Source organism: Camelus ferus, chromosome 26 (assembly GCF_009834535.1).
Source record: "Camelus ferus isolate YT-003-E chromosome 26, BCGSAC_Cfer_1.0, whole genome shotgun sequence".
Lineage (NCBI taxonomy): Eukaryota > Metazoa > Chordata > Mammalia > Artiodactyla > Camelidae > Camelus > Camelus ferus.
Window position 1 is genome coordinate 24,093,244 of NC_045721.1, and position 27,856 is coordinate 24,121,099.

Here is a 27,856-nt window from a genome sequence, read left to right on the forward strand (position 1 = left end):
GCACAGAGAGTCACGGTGAGAGGCAATACTGACACAAGGAAAAGCACTCACTCTGGTCCATCACTTGTTTCAGGCACCACTTTTTCTTTTCACCTATAAGGAAAAGGCTCAGCGAAATGTATTCACAACAGCAGCTTTGACCAAGGAACCTAGAAATTCCACGGGGCAGCAGGCCATCAATTCCCACAGGAGGTAAAGTATCACTGTAAATACCACACACACATCCTTCAGTTAAAATGGGGGGCAGATTTTAATAGTGAGAAAGCTGGGACAGACTTGGAAGATGGAGGCGCTGCTCCGTAGTCTTAGGACAGAGAGACGTGTAAAGGGGATTCACATACTTTCACTCTGTCCTCTGGGCAAGTTCTCCCTTCTCTCCGCAGACGTCTCCGCATTACAGTCACCCACAGAGCTTAGCTGGCAATCACTTTGTGTTCCACCTTCAGAGGACGTCAGTGTCTGAGGAGTATCTTCCCTCTGCACGCTTTCTGCATCAATCGATCCTTGCACTTCCTCACTGCTGCCTTTCAAAGGAAGTAAATCGCCTTGCTGTCCTGGCCCTGGGTGCTCCTTCTGAGGAGCGAGCCCATGGATGGTGGGAAAGTCTCGCCCACCCAGGTGTCCGTCCCCTCCGCTCTGAGCCACGGCCTGTGACCGGCACCCTGGGGTCTCTCCAGCAGCAGGGTTTCCCCGAGACACCAAGCACCGCAAAGCCGTCTCTGCTCTGTCACTGACGGGCTTCTGAAGGCTGGGGCCGGTTTTTGCTGTTAAATGGGCACCGTCGACTGACCTGGGGTTTCTGCCGATGCAGGAAAAGTCAGACATTTCCAAGATACTGGTTCTCTCTCTCTTAGAAAGGTTTCTTCTGCAGTGGAGCTGAGCCTGGCTGGAGGCCGCCAGGAGCCCAGGAGGAAGATTCTCTGAATTCCTCTCCTGAAGGTTATCAGGAGAAAAGTAATCATCGTACGGGGACTCCCCGAAGTCCAGAGTCTGGACCACAGATCTGGTCACGAACTGCAGGCCACTTTCCCGATGCACATGGCTGCAACCTGGGTGCGGCCGGCTCCCTGCGCCGCCGCTTTGTCTTCAGTGTCTCCACAGGAGGGGGCTGTGGGTTCTGCCGACATCCTTTTTCTCTTTGCTGAGGAACTCCTGGGTCGTGACCGTCCCACGGGGGGCCCTCCTGTTGCTGGTAACGCAGGAGACAAGCCCCTCTTCTCATCACACCCCCCCGCAGACAGTCCTCCCGACAGCGCCGCGGTCACCTCTCCCACAGGCTCTTCCTGCTGGCGCGTCCCTCCTCTGCAAAAGGTCGCCGGCAGGTTTCCAAGGAGTTAACTGACTGAGGGAGCAGGGAGATGCTGAAGGACGAGCACTGCTGGTTTTCAACATGGGTGACAAAACACACGTGTCACTTTTAATTTCATCCACGAATCTGTCCAATTTCCTCTCCTGATTCCCACGTCGAGAGCTTCCACAAAGATCATCGAAAGACGAGTGCAGACCACCAGCACAGGAGTCCTCTGGAAAATATTAGTAAAGAAGTAACTCTTAAAAATTATTTAAATTATTATGAAAGTACTTTCAGTCGATCAATGAAGCGATACTTCAGTGTAGCTACTGGTTCGGAAGGGCATCCCCTACACCCTGGTTCTCCTCCGCAACACGTCATGACACCTCCCAGACAGCATTTCTAACCCAGGAACCAGGGCTCCCACGCGGGTATCAGACAGGACAGGGTGGGGAGGGTCGGGGTGGAGAGGGAGGACACGTTCTGGATGCTCACGTGCCTCTGCACCTTTCCCCAGGACGCACACCCACACCTTGTCATTAAATCCTCGAGGAGGCCAAAAATTCCCGAAGGTGAGAACTATCGCTTTTGGGTTGACACCAAGCATGCGTCTATCACAAAGCATCCACATTGGACACAGCTACCAGGCTCCCCCGCTGCCGAGCGAAGCCCTCACATGAGGCTCACATTCCACCTGGCAGACCCGAGTTCTGATCCCACGCAACTCGAGGGTAACGCAGAACTGCCACCTCTCCCCTGCAAACTGTCTGCGTGTTTACACGTCCTGGCCTTGTCCCTGCTCCATGCTCTCATCTGGATAAACACCACCCTTCCTTCAAAACCCACCGGGATGTCACCATCTAGGCAAATCCTTGCACCAACCTCACCAGGTCTAGGCACACATCCTCCTGTCACTCAGGACTCCACCTAGATCTCTAAGAGTGCGCATCCCACCGCCCCACGGCCCTGCGCCTGTCTGTGTCCCTCTCTCGGCTAGGAGCCCCAGCATGGACACTACTTTCTGGGACCTGGAGCCGCTTGCTCCTGCGCTGGCTCCCCTGGCAGGGGCTCAGCGTTTGCTGGAACAGAGGGAGGACCTCCACTTCACAGTAACGCCACACTGGGAGCAACAGAAGTGCCTTAACTCTCTCGCTGACACCACTAATGCTCTGCTTTTAAAGAGGAGAGGTAGCTTGGGGAACAGGGGAAAGGCCAGCAGATGGACAGTGCCGTGTGTCCCTAAGTCAACAGCTGGAATCATGGGGCACTTTTAGTTAACTTTAGCAGCTGAATACGCTTAGCTCACTTTTCAAAAGGCTGACAAGCAGCGTGACACGGCACTGGAGTGTACATTCTGAAGTGGGACTGCCAAGGTTCGAACCCTGGCTCAGCCGCTCACAATGTGTGTGACTCTGTACGAGCCATCCGACCTCTCTCTGACCTGGCTTCCTCACCAGCAGAACCCGGACAACAGCGCCTACGTCATGGGGCTCACGGGGGAATTAAATGAGATACAGACACGCAGAGCAGTGCCCACCACACAGCAACAGCGGACTCATGGAAGGAAACTGACGCACCAAAAATGAAATCATGACATGGGGATTATTCAAGATAAATCAGCAAATAATTTCAACACACACCAAAGAGACTGAAGAATAAGCCACACACAAATAGGAAGCTTTGTTTAAACTCCCAATACCGGGGCTCTGCTCTGTGGTTTGTCACTGCTGTGACTCTCAGGGGACACTCTGTAACAGTCACTGAGATTTACGTGGTCCCCAACAGGGGCGGGTGAGCAAATGACACGAAATGGGATTCAACCAAAGCAGCTACACCCACAAAAAACCACCGCTCAGAGCGAAGGGAAGGCTCCCGCTTTTACAACACTACGCACAAGGCATGACTAGTTTTATCGACTCTTTCCAACACTGCTTCCGATTAGAAATCTTCTGTCTCCTATAGTTGCTGATGATCTGCACAGACTTCCTGGCCCCATTCGATGACTGGGTCCATGCACTCATCACACACTGTGTAGAACAACTTTTCCTCTACTCCTGTTCTCAGGACCGCACAGGTTAAACTGTGTGCAGACTGCTTCAAGTACGAGCACAACATTTTTTTTTCTTTTAATGAGCAAATGATTCTGTGCCAGGAAAGCAAACGCCTAGGAGGAAAACCAGAGGAACCAAAAGGATGCTTAACTCATGTAATTTCCCATGCCTTAATTTCAGTACAACACAATTTCAGGGTGAAATTCATCAGTTCTGGTTTTTAACTAACTGTTCTCGTCAGAAGAAATTCCAAATAAGAGAGTAACAATATTCTCAAAGCTTAAATATACTGCAGAAAAGAAGATAATTTTACCTGAACACAAAGTATTATGTGAAATGTTCAAAGGCGCTTCACACGGAGAGTTCATGGTGTCATCATGAGAACTTTCAATCATCTGGGATGCTGCAAACATAATCGAAACTCTTCATCAGGTACAACTCTGACACCTTGTAATAGATGAGGCCTGTTGTAAGCCCAATGACCCACTCCGACGTGTGTCACACACGTGCACACACACACTTATTCCTTGTGCTGTGCCCTCTAGACTTAAAAACAAGCACAAAACTGTGTTACTTGTATCTATTACAGATGATGAGAACCATTAAAGAATAATTTATACAAACCGTATCATAAAAAAGGCAGGAAACCCTAGGACAATAAAAGCTGGAAGGGATCTTGGACAGTCAGCCAGCCCGGCCCTACCCAGAAGCTGGCCAGGCCAACACCTCAGTTAGTCTCACTGCTCGATAACTGAGACTCTCCTCGCGGATGAGCACGGCAGCCGCGTCCGTAACAGAGCAGGGCCTCCACCAGCGGAGCCTGGGCTCCTGCAGATGCGAGTAACGTCCACAGACAGCTCGGTGCCACGTGTGGGCGGTGGGGTGGAGTGTGAGCCAGGCTGCTAGCAGCTAGCAGGCAGAGGCCGCGGACGCTGCCTGACATTCTGCCGTGCGCAAGGACGCCCCACCAACAAAGCTACCCCGCCCAGAACATCCATGCTGTCGAGGTGGAGAAACTTTACAGGTTTCAGGGAAACATCCAGGACATCAATGTTTAACAACTAGGGTCACAGATGTTCTCTTCAAAGGCTACACATGCAACAGACCAGAAATAAAACAGACATTTTGGTCTCATATTCAAAGATTTTTTTTAAGGAGACTTAAAAGGATACTTTTTTGAGAATGCTTAAGCAGCGATTATAAAATGAAAACAAACCAAGATATAAGGAAGGTGAGCACAGAGAAAACTTTCAGTTGTTGATTTCAAACTGTGCTGAAGGCAGTAAAGTAGCAGAATTAACACTGCAAAGTAAAAATCTTAATAAAGTACAAGATTTTATGGAAGAAAACTGAAACAGGTAAAAAAACTGGTAGAATCAGGAAACTAACTAAAACATCTATGTGACAGAGGAAAACCTCTTTCCACCACCATTTAACCCCCTATTTCACAACTGTCACCGTATGAAACGCAGGCACTCACAGGTCGGGGAAAGGTTTTCCCGCTTCTCCTTCATCTCCTGCAGCCTCTCCCGCATTGCACTGCAGCGGCCGCTGCAGATTTTAATGCTGGGACTGTACATCAAGGAGCCGTTAGATTCAAATAAGAGAACAGGCACATCGTTACCTGAAAATACACAAAAATCCAGTTTTAAGCTCAAAAAAATGCCTTCCTCCTTCAACGACATGATTTCTTTCAAGGACACCCTGCCCCCCCACTCCACAGCTTTCCTCTTCCCTTTCGACGCCATCACCTACTACCAGCACCACTTCACCCGCCACCATGGCCGTGATCCCCCACCACGACCTGCGGCCCCAGTCTGCTTCGCCCCGAGGAGCACAACCCCTGCACCACCTCCTTCCACGGCCTCTGACCTGAGGCGTCAGGTAACAGGAGCCCCGTTAAAGATGACGAAACTGAGACACGGAGTTAAGAGAAGGGAAGGCCAGGATGCAATCTGGTTCCTGAGTGTGGATTCTACTCTGAGTATGTCTCCTTAGGATGACACTGAGGCATTTTAAACCTGGGTGGGGTGTCCAGGGAGCTGAGAGTTATAGCCTTCTGACTGAAGCACGGGAGGTGGAGGTGGGGAGAGAGTGGCTGGAAGGCCAGTCAAGAAGCTGCCATGACGCTCCCGTGAGGCTGGCGTGGGCTCTGAAGAGGAGCAGAGGAGGAGTCAGGAGAGCGCTTAAGAGCAGGGTACTGGGGGTCCTGGTGGGTGAGGGGTGTCAGGGCAGACAGATGCCAAGGAGAATCTGTGTTTCTGTCTGAAGCAGCGCCACACGGTCAGTGCCGCTTTGGTAGGGAGGGACCAGTGTGGCACAGAGAGAAAGAGACCTGATCCATCGGGCAAGGGAGGGGTGAAGCACAAAACAAAGGGCACAGGCAGCTCTGGGAACCGTCCGGCAGCGCTCACAGGCTGTACGTCCCAGTCAGCTGTGCTGCGTCACCACTGACAGACTTAAAACTTAAAGCAAAGCCTGCTAATTCTGTGTGAATAATTCCAGAACACAGAGCAGAGACTTTATGTCACAGCAATACAGACTAAAACAGAGGGAAAAACTGGAGGAATTACTGCTTTCTATTTCTACGCTGTGCAGTATAGTTACCAAGACTGCCCACCTGTATCAGTGACGGGTCAGGATTGGTCTGAAACACGAAACTCAGAGAATAGTGAAAAAGACCAAAAAAAAGCAATACTAAAAACACATTAAAGTACTTTCAAGTTTGATGATGTTTGAAAGTATTTTTCCAAATCATTAAAAGAATGTGTCATCTAACATTTGCCTATTTTGGGTAACAAAACAAAAAGACCAAGTATTGGGTAAAAATACAAATTATATATAAAACAAAGCAGAAATAAGTAGGGATTTACTTCAATAGGGATAACCAATCAAAGCTCACATTTCTCCTGGAATCATTCGTGAAAACATTAAGTTCTCTCAGTCTGATGAATGGCTCGGACTCCGTGATGGGCAGGTTCAACGCGTGGCCCCACCACGGCTGCAGGGAAGTGTCGTGCAGGCGGCTCGCACCTCTCCTACCTGCCCTGTTAAAACGACTGCGGTCCCCGAGCTCCGTCCCCCGGGACGCACCGGCCGCCAGGCAAGTCAGCCCAGCACAAACACAAGCGCCAAGGACCAGCCTGCACCACGCAGCTTACCCAGAGTTGTTTTCTGCTGCTGGAGCGCTTTCGCCATTTTCTCAAATTTCTTTTGCAGTCTTTTATCATTCTCTGGTGTTTTAGGAATAAAATCTTTGGGCTGCATACACTTGCGCTGTACAGAAAGGACATAAAAATTAATAGTGTACCGCAACTCTGTAAGACAGGAACAGAGGCCTCTCACGCACACTCCTGACACCTTTTGTAACAGCAACAATAAAACCTTCTTAAAGAGGCATGTCTTGCACTGTATGCAAATTGGAAATACCAATTGCCTGCAACTACAAAAATACGGACAGAATTTTAAGACTGAATCACGGCTACATGTTAAGTGGTTAGGTTTTCTGAGGCATTTTCAGGATCCCAGCATTCTTAGTTCCCATGAACGTTCTTGAGTCAAGTTTAACTTGCAACTGCACTTGGAAAAGAGAAGGAAAGGGAATGCTTTTACGGATAAACACAACTTAAGTGGTGAAGGGTATGAGCAGACATTATTGATGTTTCAGAATTGGAATAATTTCAAAGATGAATAAAATCCAGCCTTGGGCAGAGTGTCAAAAACAGATGCTCCTGTACACTACGGGAGGGGCCGTGGAGTCCATTTCCAGATAGTCCACTTGCACAGATAAACTCAAATACGTCACCTAAACAACATACTTAATAGAAACTGTCAATGATCTAAGGCTGCATGAACCTAAGACACAGCTACACTGTGTAACACGGAGCAGGAGGAGAAAGTGCAGCCATGTACACACTGACATAAAATGTGAAAACACAGTTAAGTGAAGAAAAAGCAGCCCACCAAATAGTACACGTGACGTAGGAGCCCCATTCATATAAAACGCCTGTGCGTGCATGTGTGCAACACACACGTACTGAAGGCCATCCGACCCGCAAGGACCCGAGTCAAAGTGCTTACTCCGAGAGAAGGGAAATTAAAAGAATCTGCCTGATCTGTGCTTACACAATGTATTACAGTGAGAATGCACTCTTATTGTTGATGCGTTTAAAATAAAAACTTCTTAAAACAGTAGACATGGCTACTGCTTATCTATGACAGAATCTTGAAACGTTCTCTTTCACTACCATCCGGTGAGACCAAGACGGAGACTGAGGTGAGGTTCCCATCGCTACACTGGCGAGTTCCGGCTTCTCTGAGATGAAATGTAGTGGAGATACAGGATTTACTATTTTCATGGAATCTGGAGGCCGCAGGAATGTCTCCTGTAACCTACAGGAAATGTACAGTCCTGCTCTGCCTGACGCAGTTTGGAGTCTGCAGATCCTTGCTCCAACAGGGATTCTCATGTGACAACAAAGTGACGGATCCGCCTCAGTGGACTCATTTATCCACAAATCCAGAAATCAATTAAACTTTTAAATAATAAAAACCTTAAAGGGTTATAGTTCAAAGGTGAATCAGACCTCAAATGAAAGCAGTATCTTTGTATCTGCACAGATTTTCTATAATAAATAACTTTATATACTCGGCTGTTTCAGCTTCAGACTTTGAGATTTTCCAGCCCCACAGATGAAATGTATTTTACTAGAGACGTAACACCCTGAATTCTGAAGGAGTTACCAGAGCACCTAAATGGACGCTGGTCTCTTGGCAACTCTGAGCTTTCCACTGGCCAAACACAGTCTCTTCTATTTCTTACAAATCACATTAAAGCATTCGTGGGATAAAATAATCTCTATAACATGTTAAAAAAGAAGTGTGAAAAGACCAGTATCATCAATTGCAATGTTTAAGACAACTCCTGAATGTTTTTCTAAAGTTTGATTTTCTAGGAATAAAAAAGAGAATAAATTCCTGATGGCCACGGTCCACACTGAAGTGGAGTACTTACTTTTCTCTTAATTAGGCTCGGGAAGTGCTCGTTAGTGCTGGCCGCGGGGTACAGCGCCTCGTCCACGTGCGCGCCGGCTGTCCTGCATCTGGGGAATTACAGCAGAGTCGTGAGTGTGTCCCCGCTGCCGCCACACGGCCTTGACCTGCATGCGCGTCAGTCAGCAACTTAAGACAGCCCGCGCAGGCCACGTTAACAGGCCCATTGTTACCAAACACTAAAGGCAATACAAATTCAGCTTTCCAGATCTTCTCTACGTGAGTAAGGGAAGTGAGCAGCAGATACAGGAAGTACAATTTTTATGCAATAATTTCAGACTTGTAACACGTCAAGATGCTCAGTGTGTGGCACTCACTAAAGGTATAAACACATGCCACAGCCCTCTTGGTGCAGGCTGTTGTCCCATTGGCGTGCAATCTCCATTCTTAAAGTGAGACATACTTTACTGCACAATTCTGTACACACACGTTCCTAGAATTTCCTTTTCATTCTTAGCTTTCTACATCAGTAGGGATATATTCTTCCTCATTCTTTTTTTTTTATTGCACTGTAATTTAAGTGTATTTCCAACCAGCATTTGCATACTAAATGTTGAACAGTGACACGTGGCTGTGAATCTCAGCATGCAGACAGAAGACCCCGACGCGAGCTCAGAACTACATGTTACTTGGTAAGAACACATCCCTGCCTCCCACTCCTCATGAGCACACGGCAGAGTCAGAGGCACAACATGAGTCACCCTGCACATCAAACGCAGAAGCAGATGTGAGAATGCAACTGTCTTCTGTTAAGCCAGATGTGAACAAAATTTCCAAAGCTGTAAAAACGTAAAGAATGCAGCACAATCACTGGGACAAGCGAAGGACAAGAAGGCAGAGCAGAGGTCAGACAGCAAGGTGACAGGACAGGGTCAGGAGGGCCACCACCCGATGGAGCCAGCACGAGGGAGCAGGTCTGGGGACTCAGGTCTTCTGTCTAGAAGAGCAGAGACAAAAGGCAGCGATCGAAGTGAACTGGGCTGTGACTTGGGGACAACACACACCCTCACGTTATGAAGTGAATGAAAAGGAGTCAGGAGACAGTGACACAGGCCAGGCCGGTGTCGCAAAGGCTCCTATGGCATAAGGAGTGTGAGGGGCCCTGGACAGGTCACTGAGGGACAAGCTCCAGGACAGGGACACTGAGACCAGGGCTACTGGGGTAGGAGACGCCCAAGATTTCAGCAAAGCCTGGGAGGCTGGGCCACGGGATCCTGGACTGGGCAACACTCAGGATAAGAACAGAGTGTGCCTGACCCCTGGTTAAATCTGGCCAGCTGAGCACTTACGTTTTTCTCTCTTCTCCCTAAAGCCCCAATCAAATGACAGTAAAGGAAAACAAAACAACAGAAATAAAGAGTAGGTAAGAGGTGTCTGGGGACCTGAAACAAACAGAAGCCCCAGCCCGGCAGTTTGGGGATGGGGGGTAGGGCAGGGGAGAGCGAACAGGAAGGGTGGGAGTCCTCCCCTCACAGCCAGAGGGGCTTGGGAGGGAGGCGAGGGTGGGTGTGAGCAGAGGCAGCCTCGCTCCTGACTACGCCCCACTCGCCCCTCCAGCAAACGCCCCACTCGCCCCTCCAGCAAAGCAGAGGCCCTGGGCTCTGCTCTCAGACAATGTCTCTGGTCCAGAGACACCCCGGACCACAGACACCAGGCCCAGCTCAGGCAGGACCAACCTTCACAGGAAAGGAAATGTATTTGTGGTGCGTTTTCAGATACAGCTAAAAACCACATCCACAGTCATAATGGCATCAACAAAACAACTGATTTAATTGATCACATGCACTGGAATAATGAGAGGGTAAGAGTCCTGGGGGAGGGTGTGCACACAGCAGACGCACGCACACGGGGTGGGGTCCCCCGAAGGCAGCTGGGTGGAAACCAAGCCCTCACTTCCACTTCAGGAAGTCACTAGATAACGCTGAGAACCATCAAGGCAGCAGAGAAGCCCCGTTAATTAGCAGTCTGGAGGGAAGTCAGAGTTCCAGAAGGAGCCGCACGAGCAGAGGCGTTGCCTCCGGGGAATAGGAATGGGTTAACAGGGGACAAGTGTGTTCACTATAAACCTTGTAAGACTAGTTGATTTTCTGGTGGTGGTGGTGGTGGGTGTGTGTGTGTGTGTTGCGGGGGGGGGGCTCTCTTCATAACAGGACAGGGAAGGGAAACCAAGTTTAGGAGCAGCTGGAAATGACAACAAGCTCAGATCTGGATGTATTTATTTATACCCAGGGACTCGCCCAGCGCCTCCATCCTGCACACGCCGGGGATGTCCTGGGATGAGGATGGATGTAGTGAAGCTCCACTCCTGAGGCCAGGCCTGAGGGAGCACAGTCTGTCCCAAAGCGTCCTATCCTCACCAGATGCCAGCACTGTCGTCTGCCCGCCTGGGGGCCTCCTGGGGCACATGCCCCGCCCACCGCAGTGACCCTCCCTCCCCGGGGCGCCCATCCTCCTCCGTCCTCCTTCATGTCTCTCTCGCCTCAGCTCAAAGCTCACCGCCTCCAAGAGGCCTCCCCAAGCACCTGGTCCAAGCACGGTAACCGACTCCAGTGGCCCTCCTGGACCTTTAAGGACCTCAAGCAAGTCTTCCTGCACTTACAAAACTCATTTTCCTCATTAAAAGTGTGTCCCATGAAAGCAGGGAACACGCCTGCTGAGTCAGAGCTGTAACCCCAATGCCTGACAGAGTAAGCACTCGAAAAGATTTTCTGAACAATGAGTAAACTGTAGAAAGACGAACACTTCTGACCTCCTTATCTTACAGCATACATGTAAGCACATACCAAAAAATATACATATATAGCTCACAACAGATCACAGAACTACACACAAAAGCTAAAACTATAAAGCTCCTAAAAGAAAATGCACTAAAAAATTCATGATTGTCAAGCAGGCAAAGACACTTAGAATATCGAAAACAAAGCACAAAAGAAAATGAAAAACTGGACTTCAACAAAAGACTTGAAATGCTTTGAAAGACATGATAAAGAAAGAAAAAGATAAAGCACAAGATTTAAACCAAAGACAATACACAAACAGTCACCAAGCTCGTTAGCCTATGTTCAGCAGTAGTCGTCAGGGGAATACAAACTAAAACCAGATGAGATCTTCAAACTTACGGTTAATTGATTTTTGACAAGAGGCCAACATAAGCCATTGGGGAAAGAACAAGTCTTTTCAACAAATGGTGCTGGGACAACTGTAGGACAACCTACACAAAAAAGAATGAAATTAGACCCCTACCTCGTACCACACGCTAAAGATAACTCAAAATGCATCAAAGATCTACATGTAAGAGTTAAAACTATAAAATTCTTAGGAAAAAAGATAGAAGTAAATCTTTGTGATCCTGGTTTTGGCGGTAATTTTTTAAATGACACCAAAGCACAAAGAAACAAACAAAAATATACTAGACTTCATCAAAATTAAAACCTTTTTGCTTCAAAGGAAACTGTAAAGGAGATGTAAAAACCTGCAGAATGGGAGAAAATATTTGCAAATCGTGTATGATATGGATACACGTGACATACCCATACGATGGAATACTCCATGAGAAATGAGGAGATTCTGACACATGCTACAACTGTGGAGGGATCGGGAAAACACTACGTTATGAGAAAGAAGCCAGGCCCAAAGCCCACATACAGTGTGGTTCTGTTACACAAGATGTCCAGAACAGGCAAACCCATAGGGATAGGGAGGAGACCAGTGGCTGCCCTGGGCTGGGGGCGTGGGGACCAGGGATGTAAAAGTTTCATTCTGAGGTGGTGACAACGCTTCAACTGATTGTGCCGGTGCTTGCACAACTCTGCAAATACATCAAAACCCACTGAATTGCGCACCTTAAATGAGGGGGTTATATCCATCATCAAAGCAAAAACAAAACCATCAGTACCACTACATATCCACTGGAATGGCTAGAAGTCAAGATTGAGAAATTCCAAGTGGCGGTAAAGATGTGGGGCAAGTGAAGACTGACGCCCTGCTGGCAGGAATGGAAAATTACACAACCGCCTTGGACAACAGTCTAGGTATCGATCCAGGAGAAGTGAAGACACACAAGGTCACAAACATGACTGATCACAGAACCTGAGTCCCAACAACCAAAAACTGAAAACTACCCAAACATCCATTAACAGGTGAATGGATGAACAAACTGGTACATGCGTGCAACAATACTACTCAGCTGTTAAACGAAGTTACTGATACATATACATCCACAAGGATAAATCTCAAAAACATCACGTTGAACAAAAGCAGGCACAACACAATACACATCGGATGACTCCATTTACACAGGATGCTACAACAGGCAAAGCAAACTGATCGATTGTGACAAACCTGGTGGGGGGAGAAGGCAGGGAAGCTGACTTACAAGGGATGTGGGAAACTATCAGGTGATGAAAATGTTCTTTATTTTGATGGTGGTGGCAGTAACAAGGGTAAGTATGTCTTGTCAAAGTTCTATAAACTATACACTTAAAATAGGACTATTTCATTTTATGTAAATAATATTTTTATAAAGTTGAACTTTAAAAAACAAACTAATGACTGAAGCCTGTAGGAAGCCCACAGTTAAGGGGTGGGCAGAATAATGGATCTACTGAAAGGGACGAGAAGCAGGCAGCAAGGATGGGAAGGACCAGGAGAGAGGCTTCTCTCTCTTTCATGATCCTGCGATTACCAATTTTCACCTGGAGCAGTGCTTACCAGCTTCTCTCAAGTGAAACATCCCCTATTTCCCACTGTTAGAAGCATCAAGATAGCGGAAAAGAGGCTGCTGGATCGGGGGAGAAGACCCGCCTAACCCTGCCATCACATACAAGACGCTTAAACCACAGTCATCACCACCACGAGGCTCAGCCAGCTCTCGGAAGCCTCCCTCCAGCCCTGGTGGGTAAGTGCTACTGGTTTCCTCCCATTTCACATCTGAGGAAACTGAGGCTCACAGAAGATCATCTGCCCAAGTTTACAGAACTGTCAGTCTCCTCTACTAGTCTGTCTCTGGGAGAGCTTGACCCAGGGTGACAGGGGCACCTGCCCCAAGGACTCACGCTGCAGGGGCACACAGGCCTCGAGCCTGGGCTGACGCCGGTCCTTCCGTGGCATCATGTGTGCTGGCGTGCTGGGGAAACACTGAAGCCACTACATCAAAACCACGTTTATCACCAGGCACTCAGTCAAAGTCTACTGAATAAACAGAAGAGGATCACCAGCTGGGTGTCTTGTTTTTCTTCAGAAATATAAAATGGTAACATCATTCCCCCACCTAGTGGTGCAGAAGAGAAGTGTTTCAAGAGACGGTCCTAAAAACAGAACCAACTTTCTACCTCATTTTCCAACGACTGCCCCCAGAGCCAGGGAAGCAGGGCAGCACTTCGGGAAGCCCGGCCTGGATCCTGCCGAAGGGCTTGCCCCTTGGAGCCCGGAATCTCAGCGCGGCTCACCCACTCTCGGGATGAGCCCTAACCAGACCTGGATCCCCGGTTCCCAGCCCAGTCAGGAGTTGTTCAACAAGTGTCTTAATCCCTGTACAGAAGGGCTGGGCACTCAGGGGAGAGAAAAACGGATGACATCTTGTGAAGGACACCACTGGGCAGAAGAGTTCAAGTCCTGCACCCGCCCCTCCCAGGGGCCGAGGGAGGACCCGAAGCTCAGGTGACAGCACAGGGAGCAGAGGGGAGCGGGGAGGAGGTGCAGCCAGGGGTTGAGCACACACCCTCCGCCATGGCCCCAGAGCCGAACCTTCCAGCACGCATCACCGTGCTGCTCTCTGGGAAGTGCTCAGAGAAGAGGGAGCATTTGAACAAGGCTGTAAGGAAAGAAATTTACTGACTGAATGTGAGGGAGGGGCACTGGAGGGAAATAAACAGCAAGTAACAGAGGGGTGCCCGGGATGCCGAGGAGAGACCCGGCGGCTGCTGCTGAGTCCCTCTGGCTCTCCTGCACAGATCAGAAGCACGTTAGCATGCTCACCTCTGTTCACTCATCTTCAAACCACAGGATGGTCGTGACAGGGAGACAGGAAAACCTTCCGAACAGTAACCAGATGGGGAGAGTTTAGGGTAATACACGCCCCGACCCCCACTGTCCACTGGTTTTCTTCTAAAGACTGACCCGAGGTCACGGGTCCCCAGGCCCTGCTCCCGCCACCCCTGTGCGCTCTGTCTGGCCACGCTGGCCCCCAGCGGCTCCTCCACCATGAGCCTACCCCACGGCCTCTGGGTGAAAAGGCTGACCAGCTCCATCCTGAACTGTAGCAGGGCACCTGCCTCTGGGACAGTACAAATGGGGACGATCTCTGTCACTGATCTGATGCCTGACTGGATTTATGAAACCCCGGTACACATGCCTTGGTCCGTCACAAGTATCTCTTTTCTTTTTTTTAATTGCTCCGTGTCCTCAGCAGTGTCAAGTATTTCTGTCCAGAGTGAAATAAGGCTTTCAACGCAGAGGATTCTGGCTAGTGTTGAAGCCGAGATACACGGTAGAGAGAGGTGGGGACTACTCTGCCTCCCCGTACCCACTTACTGTCAAATGCCGTGCAGAGGGGACCCAGGACAGCAAAGCCAGTGTCTGACATTGAGGTGACCTTTCCCCAACATGCTTGAAACACTAAAACCGCCTGACAACCTCGGTGCCTGTTTACGACGCGCATAAGCTGGTAGGAAAGGCGTCTGGGCTGGAAGTACAGGTATCCGTGGGGCACCTGTACGAGTCACCACACACGGATGGCTACAGAAATAAACGCACGGCAGGGACACACACAGGTCACTAACTCCATCCACAAGATGGGTGGGGAAGGCAGTGAGCATGACCACAACCCAGATTCTGGGTTCAAACACTACTTTCCACTAAAAGGAACCAGGGCTCCTTGGAGAAAAGGCTGAATCCAAGGCTGGGAAAGAGAAAGTACAAGCTGAGCCTGGATTAAATTCTTCCAGAAGAGAAAAGAAGTGTTCTGGGAATGTTGGAAAAATGAGAAAATAGCACAGGAGTCAACTTGAATGGCCCACCAGCAGCCAGTGGGGGACAATTCAAACCTTAAAAGGAGCAATGACAGTAATGGATTGTAACCCAATGGGTAAAAAAGACGCGTGTGCACACATGCACACACACTCACACACACACTGATGAGGGACAGTTACTCACGCAGTCTGAAAGGCCCTCCTTCGAAGGCCACACTAATTAACGGCCAGGGGGGCATACTCACCCCGGAGGAGGGCCCGGGAGGCAGCACTGTGCCCCGAAAGGAGCCTACCTATCAGCGCCCCCCCCGGGTCTTCCCTCAGGTCATCTCACCAGGAAGACCGTCCCCACTGAGGGCACCTCGTAGCACCACCCGTGACTTCCGACAGCATCAGAGGCACGAAGGCCAACGACAGACTGAGGAGCGGCTGCAGAGGGAGAAAGACAGGAGACACCAACCAGACGCAGGGGGCTTCTGGGGGCGTAGGCGGCTGTCTAGTGCGTGACTGGAACAGCCCGTGAGATCATCGTGGCTGTGCGAGGAAACGAGCCTGTTGGTAGGAAACACTAAATGCAGGGGTGAGGGACGCACTCAAACAGGCAAGGACATCATCACCCGCAACTGTGCTCCAGTTACCTGTGACTGTGTACAAAATGTTCCTCTGTCATCAACCTTCAACAGAACTCAGACCTGACAGCCCAGCTGACCTTCATTCCTCCCACCTTTATTTCTTCTTCCTTCAGTATGGAAATGTGTGTCCAAAGGAAATGTCAGAATTTTATCAATTAGTTAGACAGCTGTCTGCTCTTAGAAAGAACATACCCAGAAATAACCCAACAGAATGGGAATCTAGTGACACCTAGTGAGCTCGCATATTTCATGAAGTTCACACTCAGAGGGAAATAGCAGCGATGGCCTATTAACGAAAGAATGGACACACGGCATACAAAGTGAAGGTCAGTTTGGCTGTTACCTCTAAGTTCTGTCAAAGGAAGTTCAAGTTCAAGTTCATTAAAAATCAAGGAAACGCAGATGAAATCAACTTTATCCCTTCACCTACAAAGTAGGAAAGATTAAAAAGGTGTGATAACTCACACTGCTAGAAGAATGGAATTCGGCACACTCTTTGCAGAACGCGTCCTGATAGCATCTATCCTAAGTTTGAACACGTAAGCCCTCTGCACCCGAGAGTCCATGTTCTGAACTTAAACCTATGGAAAGACTTAGATCTCTGCAAGAAGGTAATGTACACCAAGGGTTGATATTGGACTAGTTCTGAATGGAAAGAAAAAGGAGACGGGGAAAACATGATACTCACTAGGAGACAGGTTACATAAATTACTGGGTATTTATTACAAAAGACCATACACATGTTTTAAAAAAAGAGATATATCTCTATGCACAATGTGGAAAAATGTCATCTAATACACTGTTAACTAAAAAGTCGTATGTGCTTTCCATGAAAAAAAGACTATTTACGTGGATGTATATGTAAATATGGATGTATATATAAATATGAATGTATAAATGCATACATTTGCATGATTTATACACTCAGTTAAAAAAAAAACACCAAAACACTGAAACTATGTACTCTGAATTCTAACTGGCAGGCTTCCCCCAACCGCGGGGAGTCCTGGAAGGTAAGGCATGAGGTGGATTAAGTGGGGATTTTTCACTTTAAAAGCAAGCACGTAGTTAAATATAAATACATTTAATTCAAAAGCAAGTTTTCAAGGCAGCAAAAGGAAATCTAAAAATCAATAATAGTTTGTACATAATAATTAAAAATCTGTGTTAACAACAAACAGTAAAAAACAAAGAAAATAATTTATATTAAAAATGTGATTAAGTTCACATTCAAGGGACCTTAAGAGACTGCTTTTGGGTCAAGTTACAATTATTTTGGAGAGTCTATGAGCCTCTTGGGTTAAGTGGGGGCAGAAATGGAGAAAAGGGATGAAGAGGAAGGAAATTAGGGGACAGCCCAGCAAATGAGCAGGACAGTAGGAGAAAGACTGCTGGTGAGAGGTCCTAGGTCAGGACCAGCTGGACCTCACTTCAGCACAGGAATGCCAGCTGTCAGCTTACACTTTTGCCCAAACTTCTCCATTAGCTTCAAGCTTTCAGTAAAGGTCGGTTTTTCTGTACCCCACCCCAAATGTGCCTGTACAACATTTTACAGCTCTGATACCTCCTCTCTTCATCAGCTGTTGGGACAAATACCTCCTGAGCACCTGCCATGTGCTAGATGCTCACTGGGAACACAACTGTGGAAGATGACAAACACGGAGGTTGTACTTATAGGGTTTACATTAAAATGGAAAAACAAAATGCATGATGAGGTAGGCAGGCAGGTAGACAGACAGACAAATGAACTAAGTTTTACCAGAACAAAAAGGACATAAGGGGCTGAGACAGGGAGTCACAAAGGGGGCTCTGCTACAGCTTGGGGGACAGAAGCACTTCCGGGGAAACGGCCCTGAAATGGGACCCGTGGCAAGAGCTGAGTTCAACCAGAGTGAAGCCGTGGCGGAGGAGGCGGAGCTCGAGGCAGCAGAGCTGAGAACTAAAGGTCTGCCTGAGGACAGAGCGTCGTGAAGCTACCAAGGCGGAAAGCGGTGCAGCTGAGGCTGGAACAGGCTGGAGTCAACCAAAGAGATGAGTCATCAGAGCTCCGAACAGCGGTCAGCAAACCGCTTCTGCAAGACAGCGAGTATCCTGCGCTTTGCCGGCCATCAGTCTCGGCCATGCTACTCCATTCTGCAGGAGAGAGCGAAGGCAGCCGTTCACAGTGCGATCAATGTGCCCACTGTGTTACTAACGGATGCTGAGATTTGGGGGTTTATGTAATTTTCATGGGTCATGAGATAGTCTTGATTCCCTCCAAACCTTTAACACTGTGTAAACCACTGTGAGTTCATGGGTGATAAAGTGCTGCCTTTGCTGATGTACAAGACATGCAGGGAAAGGGAGACAGGCAAGGTGAGCGTTGTCTGGACGCGGGGTGGCGGCAGAGACAGGGACTCAGGAGAGTTCACCTGACATACAAGCAGTGGGCTGGGCCATTGTAATGGACTGGGCACATTCGGAGGGGAGGGAGAGGGGAGGGTTTCTGGGGCTTCACCCTGAGGAAAAACATCACAACCTCCATGGGAGTGGTAGTGATGGGTTGCTGCTGTCTTTCTGGCCAAAGGAACTGGGATAAAGAGTCAGGAAACTAAGGCACCAGGAATGACGCAAGGATCCAGGAAACAAAACACCAGAGAAGAGGAATCTCAGGTTCTGAGCATAAAAGTCCAAGTGCCTGGCTGCCCCCGACCTACCCGTCCACGGAGCAAACAAATCAGCCTGCAGCTAAGCTTGAAGAAGTGAACATACCCAAGCAAATGCCCAGCACAGGTCTTAAAACAACAGTCTGCAGTTTAAAGCTAAACAAACCAGCTGCTTACTAAAACCATCAATACCCTTTGGAGCAACAGGAAAGAACCTAACTTCACATACACCTATGACGTCCAAGATATAACCCAAAGTTGTCACACGGAAGAGCCAGGAAAATGTGACACATTCTCAAGAAAAAAAAAATCAATCAACAGATGCCAACCTCGAGATGCTAAAATGATAAGACAAGGAATGACTATAATTATCCTCTGCCAAGAAATGGAAAATACACTTGTAGTGAAAGACAGGAAAACTCAGCTGAAAAACAAAACTTGCAAACATAAGAAAGAGCCAAGAGGAAATGTCAGAACTGAAAAACACCTGAATGAAATACATTTAATAAATGGACTTAATGACAGAATGGAGCTGATGGAGAAAAGAGTCAATGAACTTGAAGGAAGATCAACCTGGAGACTAAAAAGGTGACTAATAAATAGTGAACAAAAACCAGGGCATTAGGAACAAGGGTGAAAATTTCAAAAGCTGTATTAATTACACAGGATGACTGGCAAACTATGGCCTGCAGGCCACCCAGCCCTTAACGAGGTTTTTTAATAAGGTTTTGCTGCAACACGGCCACACTCACTTGTTTGCTCATTCTCCAGGGCTCCTTCCACACCAGGACAGTGAGTAGTTGAGTAAAGACCACGTGGCCCATGAAGCCTAAAAGGTTTACTATCTGGCCGTCTACAGAAACTTAGCCAATGCCCAATGTGTAGCTGATTCTAGTACCAGCAAAACAGGCAGAAAAGGCATCCAAAGAAATAACGGCCCTAACTAATCACGTTTTTAGAAAAATATATATAACCTTACATGTTAAGAAACTCAGCAAAATCCACACAAAATAAATTAAAAAGCACCATACCTAACCACTTATGTTAAACTTCTGAAAATCAAAGATAAGGAGAAAAACTGAAAAGAAGCCAGAGAAAAAGGACACATTACTTACAACGCAGAAACTATTTAACTAAGGGCTTCTCATGAGACACCAGAGGACAGAAGACTGGGAAAATGCCTTTAAACATTAAAAAAAAAGTCAGCCTGGAATTGCATATCCATTGAAAATATTATTCACAAATGATGATGAAATAGGACATTTTCAGATAGAGTAACCTATGGAAATCTGTCTTCATCTGATTGACAAGCCTTTAGCTAGACTGATCAAGACAAAAAGAGAAGTGACTACTAAAATCAGAAATTACTGATCTTATCACAATAAAAAGATAAGGGTTATTACAGAATACTACAAACAAGTGCATGCCAACAAATTAAACAGCCTAGATTCAAGTGGGCAAATCCTAGGAAGACAAACTACTCAACTGACTCAAGAAGAAACAGAAAATCTGAATAAACCTAAAACAAGAGATGGAATTAGTGAACAAAAACTTTTTCACAAAAGCAAGCTCAGGCCCAGATGGCTTCACTAGTGAGTTCCACAAATGCTTGAAGAATTAACACCAAACCTTACAAACTTCAAGACAGAAGAACACGTCCCAACTCACTCTATGATGTCAATACTGCCTGACACCAAAACCAGAAAAAGTCATCACCAGAAAACTACTGACCGATATCCCTTATGAATACAGATGCAAAAATAAAATAAAAAATGAAAGTACTAACAAATTGATCCAACAATTAAGAAAAGTGTACAACATGACCAAGTAGGATTTACTCCAGGAATGTAAGGCTGGTTCACCATATTAAATCAATCGAATACAGCACATTAATAGAATAAAAGACAAAAACCATGTAAATCGCTCAACAGCTGCAGAAAAAGCATTCAACAAAATCCAACATCCTTTAATGATAAACAAACCCAAAACAAACAACAAATTGGAATAGAAAGAAACTTCCTCAACTTGAAAAGGGGCATCTATAAAACCCAAAGCTAACATCACACTTAATAGTGAAATACAGTAAAATAGTGAAAACTTTTTGCCTAAAATTGGGAGCAAGACAAAGAAGTCTACTCTCACCACTTCTACTCAACATTGTGCCAGAGTTGTAGTCAGGGCAATTAGAAAAGAAAAAGAAAGAAAAAAGCATCCAGACTGAAAAGGGAGAAGTCAAACTATCTCTATGTACAGATTACAAAAAACCACCTCTATGAAGTGTTACACAACACTGTATACTGAAAATCCCAAGGAAATCCCCAAAACACTTAAAGCTAACAAACAAATTCAGAAGACTTGCAATTTACAAGGTCAATATGTAAAAAATCAATTGTATTTCAATATTTTAACACCTGAACAATCTAAAAATGTAACTAAAGCAATTCCATTTACTATAGCGTCAAAAAAAATTTTAGAATAAATTTAACCTAGGAGATGCAAGATTTGCACCCTGAAAACTACAACACATCACTGAAAGAAATCAGACAATTCCCCAAAATGAAAACACATCCAATGGCCATTGACTGCAAGATTAAATATTGTTAAGATGGCAACATCTACGTAATTAGAGACTCAAATCTCTATCAAATATCAGGTGCTCTTTTCCCCCCAGAAAAGAAAAAAACACACACACAAGCAGCAACAGAAGAAAAAAATACAGCGAACTTAAGAAAAATTAAAAAATTTTGTGATTCAAAGGATACCAACAAGAACTCTTAAAACTCAATAAAATAACCCAGGTTTTAAAAAATGGACAAAAGTATTTGAATAGACATTTCTCCGAAGATACAAAAGAAAGCCAATAAAACCATGGAAAGCTGTTCAACATCACTGGGGAACACAAATCAAAACCATCGTGAGACACCACTTCATGTTCATGATAACGGGATAAACACAAAGAAGGGCAATAACCTGCAAACGTTACTGGTGGGAATGTAAAATGGAGCATCCAGTCTGAAGAATAGTTTGGTAGTTCTCAAAAAGCTAAATAAAGTTTCCATGTCACTCAGCTATATCACTCCTAGGTGTATATATACCCAAGAGGATTGAGAATATATATTCACACAAAAGCTTGGACACAAATGTTCATAGCAGCATTACTCATAATAGCCAAAATGTGCAAAAAACCCAAATGTCCACCTATTGATGAAGATAAAACATGATCTATCTTTACAACAGACTACTATCCAGCCACTCAAAGGAGTAAAGCACTGACGCAGTCTACAGCACGAGTGCTCCAGCCACATCCTCCTAACTTCCCAAATATAATCCCGTATACAACCTCAAAACACTGAACCCAACTGAGATCCACGGTCTGTTAACCGAACTACCTCCCCACCCCCTAACTCCCGCCGTGAGCTCTGCCCTCTGCCCCCAGAGAGCTTGGAGTCCGTGGTCCATCACCACCGCGGCTCATCATCCCTCCAAACCCCTGACAGTACGTGGGTGCCTGGGTAAATCCTTCTGGCTTGCAGGCTGCTGGATGAACAACCAGCCTGATCCTCTGGCCTCACAGTCAACCTACAACCACCGCCCGCAAGTGAGCTATTAGTCCTGCCCAGTAGGGCATTCCCTCCAGGACAGTCCCTGACCCACCCCTTTCCCACGATCCTAGACAACTACTTCACGTGTTCTCCTAAAACCGTTCTCCCAAAACCGTTCTCCCACTCTCACTCCCAGATGATGACAGTAGAAACGAGAACAGCATTTCCACAAAGCCTGTCGCCACATCTGCTCACTTAGCAGCAACTGTCCCTGCACACTCTGCACTCCCTCCTTTCCTCATGGAATGACTGTCCTTGATCCTACGTAACCCACGGGACACACAGGATAACCTACACATCCTGTATGACCCGTGAACTTGTCTGCTGGAGTCCATCCCCACAGCCCCGTCAGCCATGTCCACGAGCAAACGTGCCCTCTTGCTTTCCCGTCACAAGAACTCCGCTCTTGGCTGGGTGGGCTCCCTCGGCACACAGAGATGCTGTCATTTCTCCCACCTCAGCCTCTTCCCTTCCATCCCCCTCCAGGTCCGGCCCCGGCTCTGTGGCCCCACCAGACCCGTCTGCGCACCCTGTTTCCAATCCCCTAAACTTCTACTCCCTAATCCGCCAAAACTGCTTGTCGAGACCCCATGTTGCTAGCTGCAGTGGTAATCTCTTAGAACTGTCTTTATCAACCTGTTTGCCAGAGTTGATCATTAATCTCCTCCTTGAAAACCTTCTTCATCTGACTTCTAGAACCCCCTCCTCGCTGGTCTTCCTCCTCAATTAAGCTCCAACTCTGAAGTGCTCAATCCTGGACCTTCTCTCTTCCCTTGTCCACACTCACTGATTGAGAGATCACAACCTTCCCCCTGCAACTATCTGCACTGACTCGGGATCACATCCACATCCCTCTGCACTGATGACACCCCTCCCCTCAACTACCTACAGAGACTCGGGATCACGTCCACACCCCTCTGCCCTGATGACACCCCTCCCCCCAACTACCTACAGAGACTCAGGATCACGTCCACATCCCTCCCCATCTACACTGCCCTTGCCCCTAGTCCTATTCGCACACACCTCTGCATCACCCCCACCAGGCCCAGCATCATCTGACGTCCCACCACTCTGACCTCGACCTCCTCCTAAGCCTCCCCTTGACCACTGCTGTTGTGGACTCAATTGTGTCCCCACAAATTCACACGAAGTCCTAACTCCTAGTGCACAGGATGTGACTGTATTTGGAGATGGAGCCTTTAAAGAGCTAGTTAAGGTTAAATGAGGCCACTAGGCTGGGCCTTAATCCAATAAGACTGGTACCCTTATAGGAAGAGATTAGGACACAGAGCCGCTCAGAGAGACCAGGTGAAGACACAGAAATAAGATGGCCAACTGCAAGTCCAGGAGAGGGGCCTCAGAAGAAACCAACACTGCCGGCACCTTCACCTTGGACTTCCAGCTCCCAGAACTGTGAGAAATAAATTTCTGTCACTTAAGTCCCCAGTCTGTGTATTTTGTTATGGCCACCCTGGCGCCTAACACAGCCTACTTCCATCTGGTTTCCTGAATGCACCAGGCTCAGCACAGTCTCAGAGCCCCCAGGCAGGGTACGGATTACACCACACCCATCTTTCGGAATCTGAGGCTCATGTTAAATGACCTGCCCTGGTAAGAGGCAGAGAAAAGGTGGAAATCAAACTTTATCTGGTTCTATGAAACGTGCAAAACATCTCCATCTGTCAATACTAGACAACTAGGAAAAACAAGAGAACAACTTACTTCTCCACCCAGAGCACTGAGACGAGCTTCAGGCCCCTCCTCCGTGCTTTGTCCCAGGTGCTCCGGTAGCCGTCTTTGAACACCACGTGAGTTACTTGTTTGTTGAACGTTTTTGAAACCTGCAGACACAATGCAGAAAACAAAATGCAAACTATTACTATCTGCACAGTTTCATAAGTACTATAAATAAAAATGTGAAAGGCAAAATAACACTTCCGGAAAATAACAGAGAAAATCTTTGTAACCGGTGTAGGAACAGATTTTTTTTTTGAGTAAGACACACACAAAAAAGCTCACCATAAAGGAATAAACTACATTACAGTTACCATCAAAAGATACCATTAAGAAGGTGAAAAGGCAAGCCACAGAGTGACAGAAAATATTGCAATTCACATGGCCAACAAAGAGTTAACTGAAAACTACAGAGAATTCTTACAAATCAAGAAGAAAAAGAAAAACCCAATGGAAACATGAGCTGGAGACTTGAACAAGGAAGGTCTTTAACATAAATATTTGAAGACATGCAGGAAAATGCAAATTCAAACCAGGATGATGTACCACCAGAACCGCACCAGAATGGCTGAAGGTAAAGACAGAAAAAACCGAGCACAGTGGTGTTTTCATACACAGCAAAAGTATAAACTGAGTCAACCACTGCAGAGAACTTAGGAAATCACTGATAGTGTCCTGAGATGTGTTCAACCGTCCTCTGTCATACAGGAAAATGCCCTTGGTTTTAAAGATACTAAATATATTTAGGGACAAATTATGACATCTGCAACTTACTTGCAAATAGTTCAGAAAAAATTACACATATAAATACACTGTTTAGAGACATGGAGACACAGTAAGCATGTTGTTAATTGTTGCATCCATGTTCACTGTACAATTCTTCCGATTTTTCTATCCGAAAATTTTCTAAATAAAAGATGAAAAACAAAAGAGATCTAAGAACTTAATATTACTCTCAAAAGCCATTTCTGCCAGCCTCCTATGTTCCATGTTTTTTTTTTCTCAGCCACAAAAACACGTGCAGCCCAAGTAAGTGGTTGGTGTCATCAGACAAACTCTCCAGGGTTTCTACCTCCTAGTGCATCAGGGAAAACGTGACTTCTCAGGTTCAAAAGCAAGGCCTGCCCCTACATTATGACTGACCTCCACCCTAGCCTACTCTCAGCCTCAGACTCCCGTGAGGGTAGGGACAAGGGTGAGCCCCCAGGTTCAGGAGCACCCACTCTCTGCCCTGAGGGTTCTGAATGCCTCCCTCCTTTACTTTACGCCCTTGCCCTTGCTCGCCCTAATCCCTGGCCCTGCTTTGACGACATCTAACTCTTGTTACTGTCTCCCTTCCCCAGCCTGTCAGCCATCCTCCCCACACCCCAGCACACACACACACCAAACACCTTGTTCACAGCTGAACTCCCTCTGAGAGCAGTCTGCTTCCACCATCTCCATTCCACGGGGCTCAGTGACTCCAAAGACAAATTTCCATCCCCCTTTACTCAGTTCACTGGAAACTGTGATACACTCAACACTGACCTTACGGTTTTCACACTTAGAGTATACTTCCCAATCTTACTCTTCTGAAGACTCGGACAGTGTTTAAAATTTCTATCTTTCTCGTCTGTCCATCCCTCCTCTGCCTTCCAGGATTATCTTCCAGGTTCTCCTGGCATCCTTCTCCATCTTGTCCCTGGGGCCACGGCTCCCATCACCAGCCCTTGAACTATTAAACAGGTTGCACCTTCAGCACTTTCATTTCTAACCACCTGGGTCGTCATCACACAGGACCCTTATCTTCACTCCTCGAACATTAACTCTAACCTTGACGATCTCAAGTTCCAGATTTGTATGTCCAAATGTCTACCAGGTATTTCCAATGTGCTCAAATTCACAAATGTTCCCTTAAAAAAACGTTCCTTTTCTTGTATTCTACACTTTGATCAACAGGAGTACCATGCCTCCCAGCAGCCAACCGCAGGACCTGCATTTTCTTCCCAGAGCTTTCCTTCTCTCGCACTGCCCGGAGCCCACCTGCTCTATAAATGGTGCTGTTCTAAATTCCTCATACCACTGTTCTTTTGTTTCACCCCTCCACTTACCACTGTCTCTTTGCCCTTCATTGGTTTTAGTAATAACTCCAAAAATAAGAAAATGCAAATATACCTCACTACATTTCCGAGGACCGTTCATACGCAGCAATGGTAACATGAATTTCTACCTTTGCCCCCATATCCACAGCTGATTTGTAAACGTCTTTGAATAATTTTCTGTCCATTGGCCGACCCACACCTCGGACATACGCCACAACACCTGAAAATTAACAAGGACACTAGCATGACATACATCTGATATTTCAGCAACCCTCATCCAAAGATTTCAACCAGATTTATCTTGCTCCATGTACATTAAAAAGTACATTTAAAATTTCTTCTGTTAAACCCTATTCAAGCAGCATTGGTGCTATTACGGTTCTAAAATGTCAAGAGAAGAACAACTTTACTCATACTTATGTCAGTTTCATTTTCAACACTGGATGCTCTTCCCAAATTCCTAAATCAACCCTAAATTTTCTAGTGCAAGAGTCTGTTTTCTCAAAAGGACGAGTTAGTAAATATTTCAGGCTTCCAGGGCCATACAACCACTCAGCCTCATTATAGCCACAAAAGCAGCCAAGACAATACGCTAAGGAGCAAGCACAGGTGTTTCAACCTTTATGGACAATGACGTTTAAATTTGGTATAATTTCATCTGTCCCTCTGTCCTCCCCCAGGCCCACCATTAAAAAAGCAAAGAACATTCTTCCTTACAGGCCCTACAAAAACAGGCAGCAGGCAGGATTTGGGGGCAGGGAGCATAGTTTGCGGATCTCACGCTTTAAAAGAACTTCCAGGTGTGCGTGGACGCAGTCAATTCCCCACTGAGAGGTTATGATAACAACACTGACCCAGACCCTGGAGAGGAGCTACGGCTTCTTTTCCTAATTTCACTATTGCCCCCCACCCTCAAATCTACCGAGCCGAAGACTCCAGAACCACAAAAAGCGTTTAGTCACACCCGCCCATTTTTCTTCGACCCCTTCGCGTGCCTGTACCGTTCCCCTCACCGAGCCCAGGTGGGGCTGGCCCGGCACCGGACTCGAGGACAGACCCCAGCCCACCCAGGCGGTCCCGGCGCTGGACTCGGGGCAGCCCCCCACCCCACAAAGCCGTTCCCCACGCCACAGGGCCGTCCCGGCACTCGGCTCGGGGAGAGCCCCTCACCCCGACCCCACGGGGCGGTCTTGTCCCCGTGCTGGCCTTGGGGACAGGCCCCCACCCCACAGGGCCGTCCCGGCACAGAGGTCGGGGGCGGTCACCGAGTGGACTCCAGGACAGCCCAGCGGCCCCCACCACCCCCCCCGTGGCCGGCCGGACTTCCGGGAGGTCCCTGCGAGCCCAGTCCCCGCGCACGCCGCGACCCGGTGCCGTCCCTCAGCCCGCCCGCAGCCGCAGCCCTACCCGCTCACCTTTCAGGACCGGGGGCCCGGGGTGCCGGCGGCCGCCATGACTGGCGGCGGGACGCTCACAGCCGCAAAGCTGCGCGCGAGCCTGACGGAGAGGCGGCAGCGCGCATGCGCAGGGCGGGCGCGCGCCGCCCTCCGACACAGCGGAAGTCGGCGCTTACACGTTATCTAAGCAGCCAATGGCAGGGGCGAAACCCCCTAAGACCCTCCCCCGCGGGAAGTGCACATAGGTTTTCCACCTTCAGACTCGGGCTCTCCCCCCGTCTACCCTGCAAGGTCCAGGGACCCCGCACCTCCGGTTCCCGCGGAGGGGTGGGCCTTCCCGGCTGCCCACTCGAGCGCTGCCGCCGGAAATCCCGCAGAGCGGACGAGCCCGGCGCCGCGCAGA

At 47.6% G+C, this 27,856-nt stretch overlaps 1 protein-coding gene across 1 annotated transcript in view; it reads right to left on the reverse strand.

Annotated features, from left to right (window-relative positions):
* MCPH1 (microcephalin 1) overlaps positions 1-27,856 on the reverse strand; it is a 204,691-nt gene that overhangs the window by 160,131 nt on the left and 16,704 nt on the right. Inside the window, 9 exon segments of the mRNA XM_032468520.1 lie at positions 342-1,029; positions 1,031-1,120; positions 1,122-1,295; positions 1,297-1,523; positions 3,656-3,745; positions 4,823-4,966; positions 6,504-6,618; positions 8,357-8,444; positions 23,964-24,082. Of these exon segments, the coding sequence (XP_032324411.1) occupies positions 342-1,029; positions 1,031-1,120; positions 1,122-1,295; positions 1,297-1,523; positions 3,656-3,745; positions 4,823-4,966; positions 6,504-6,618; positions 8,357-8,444; positions 23,964-24,082 (1,735 nt within the window).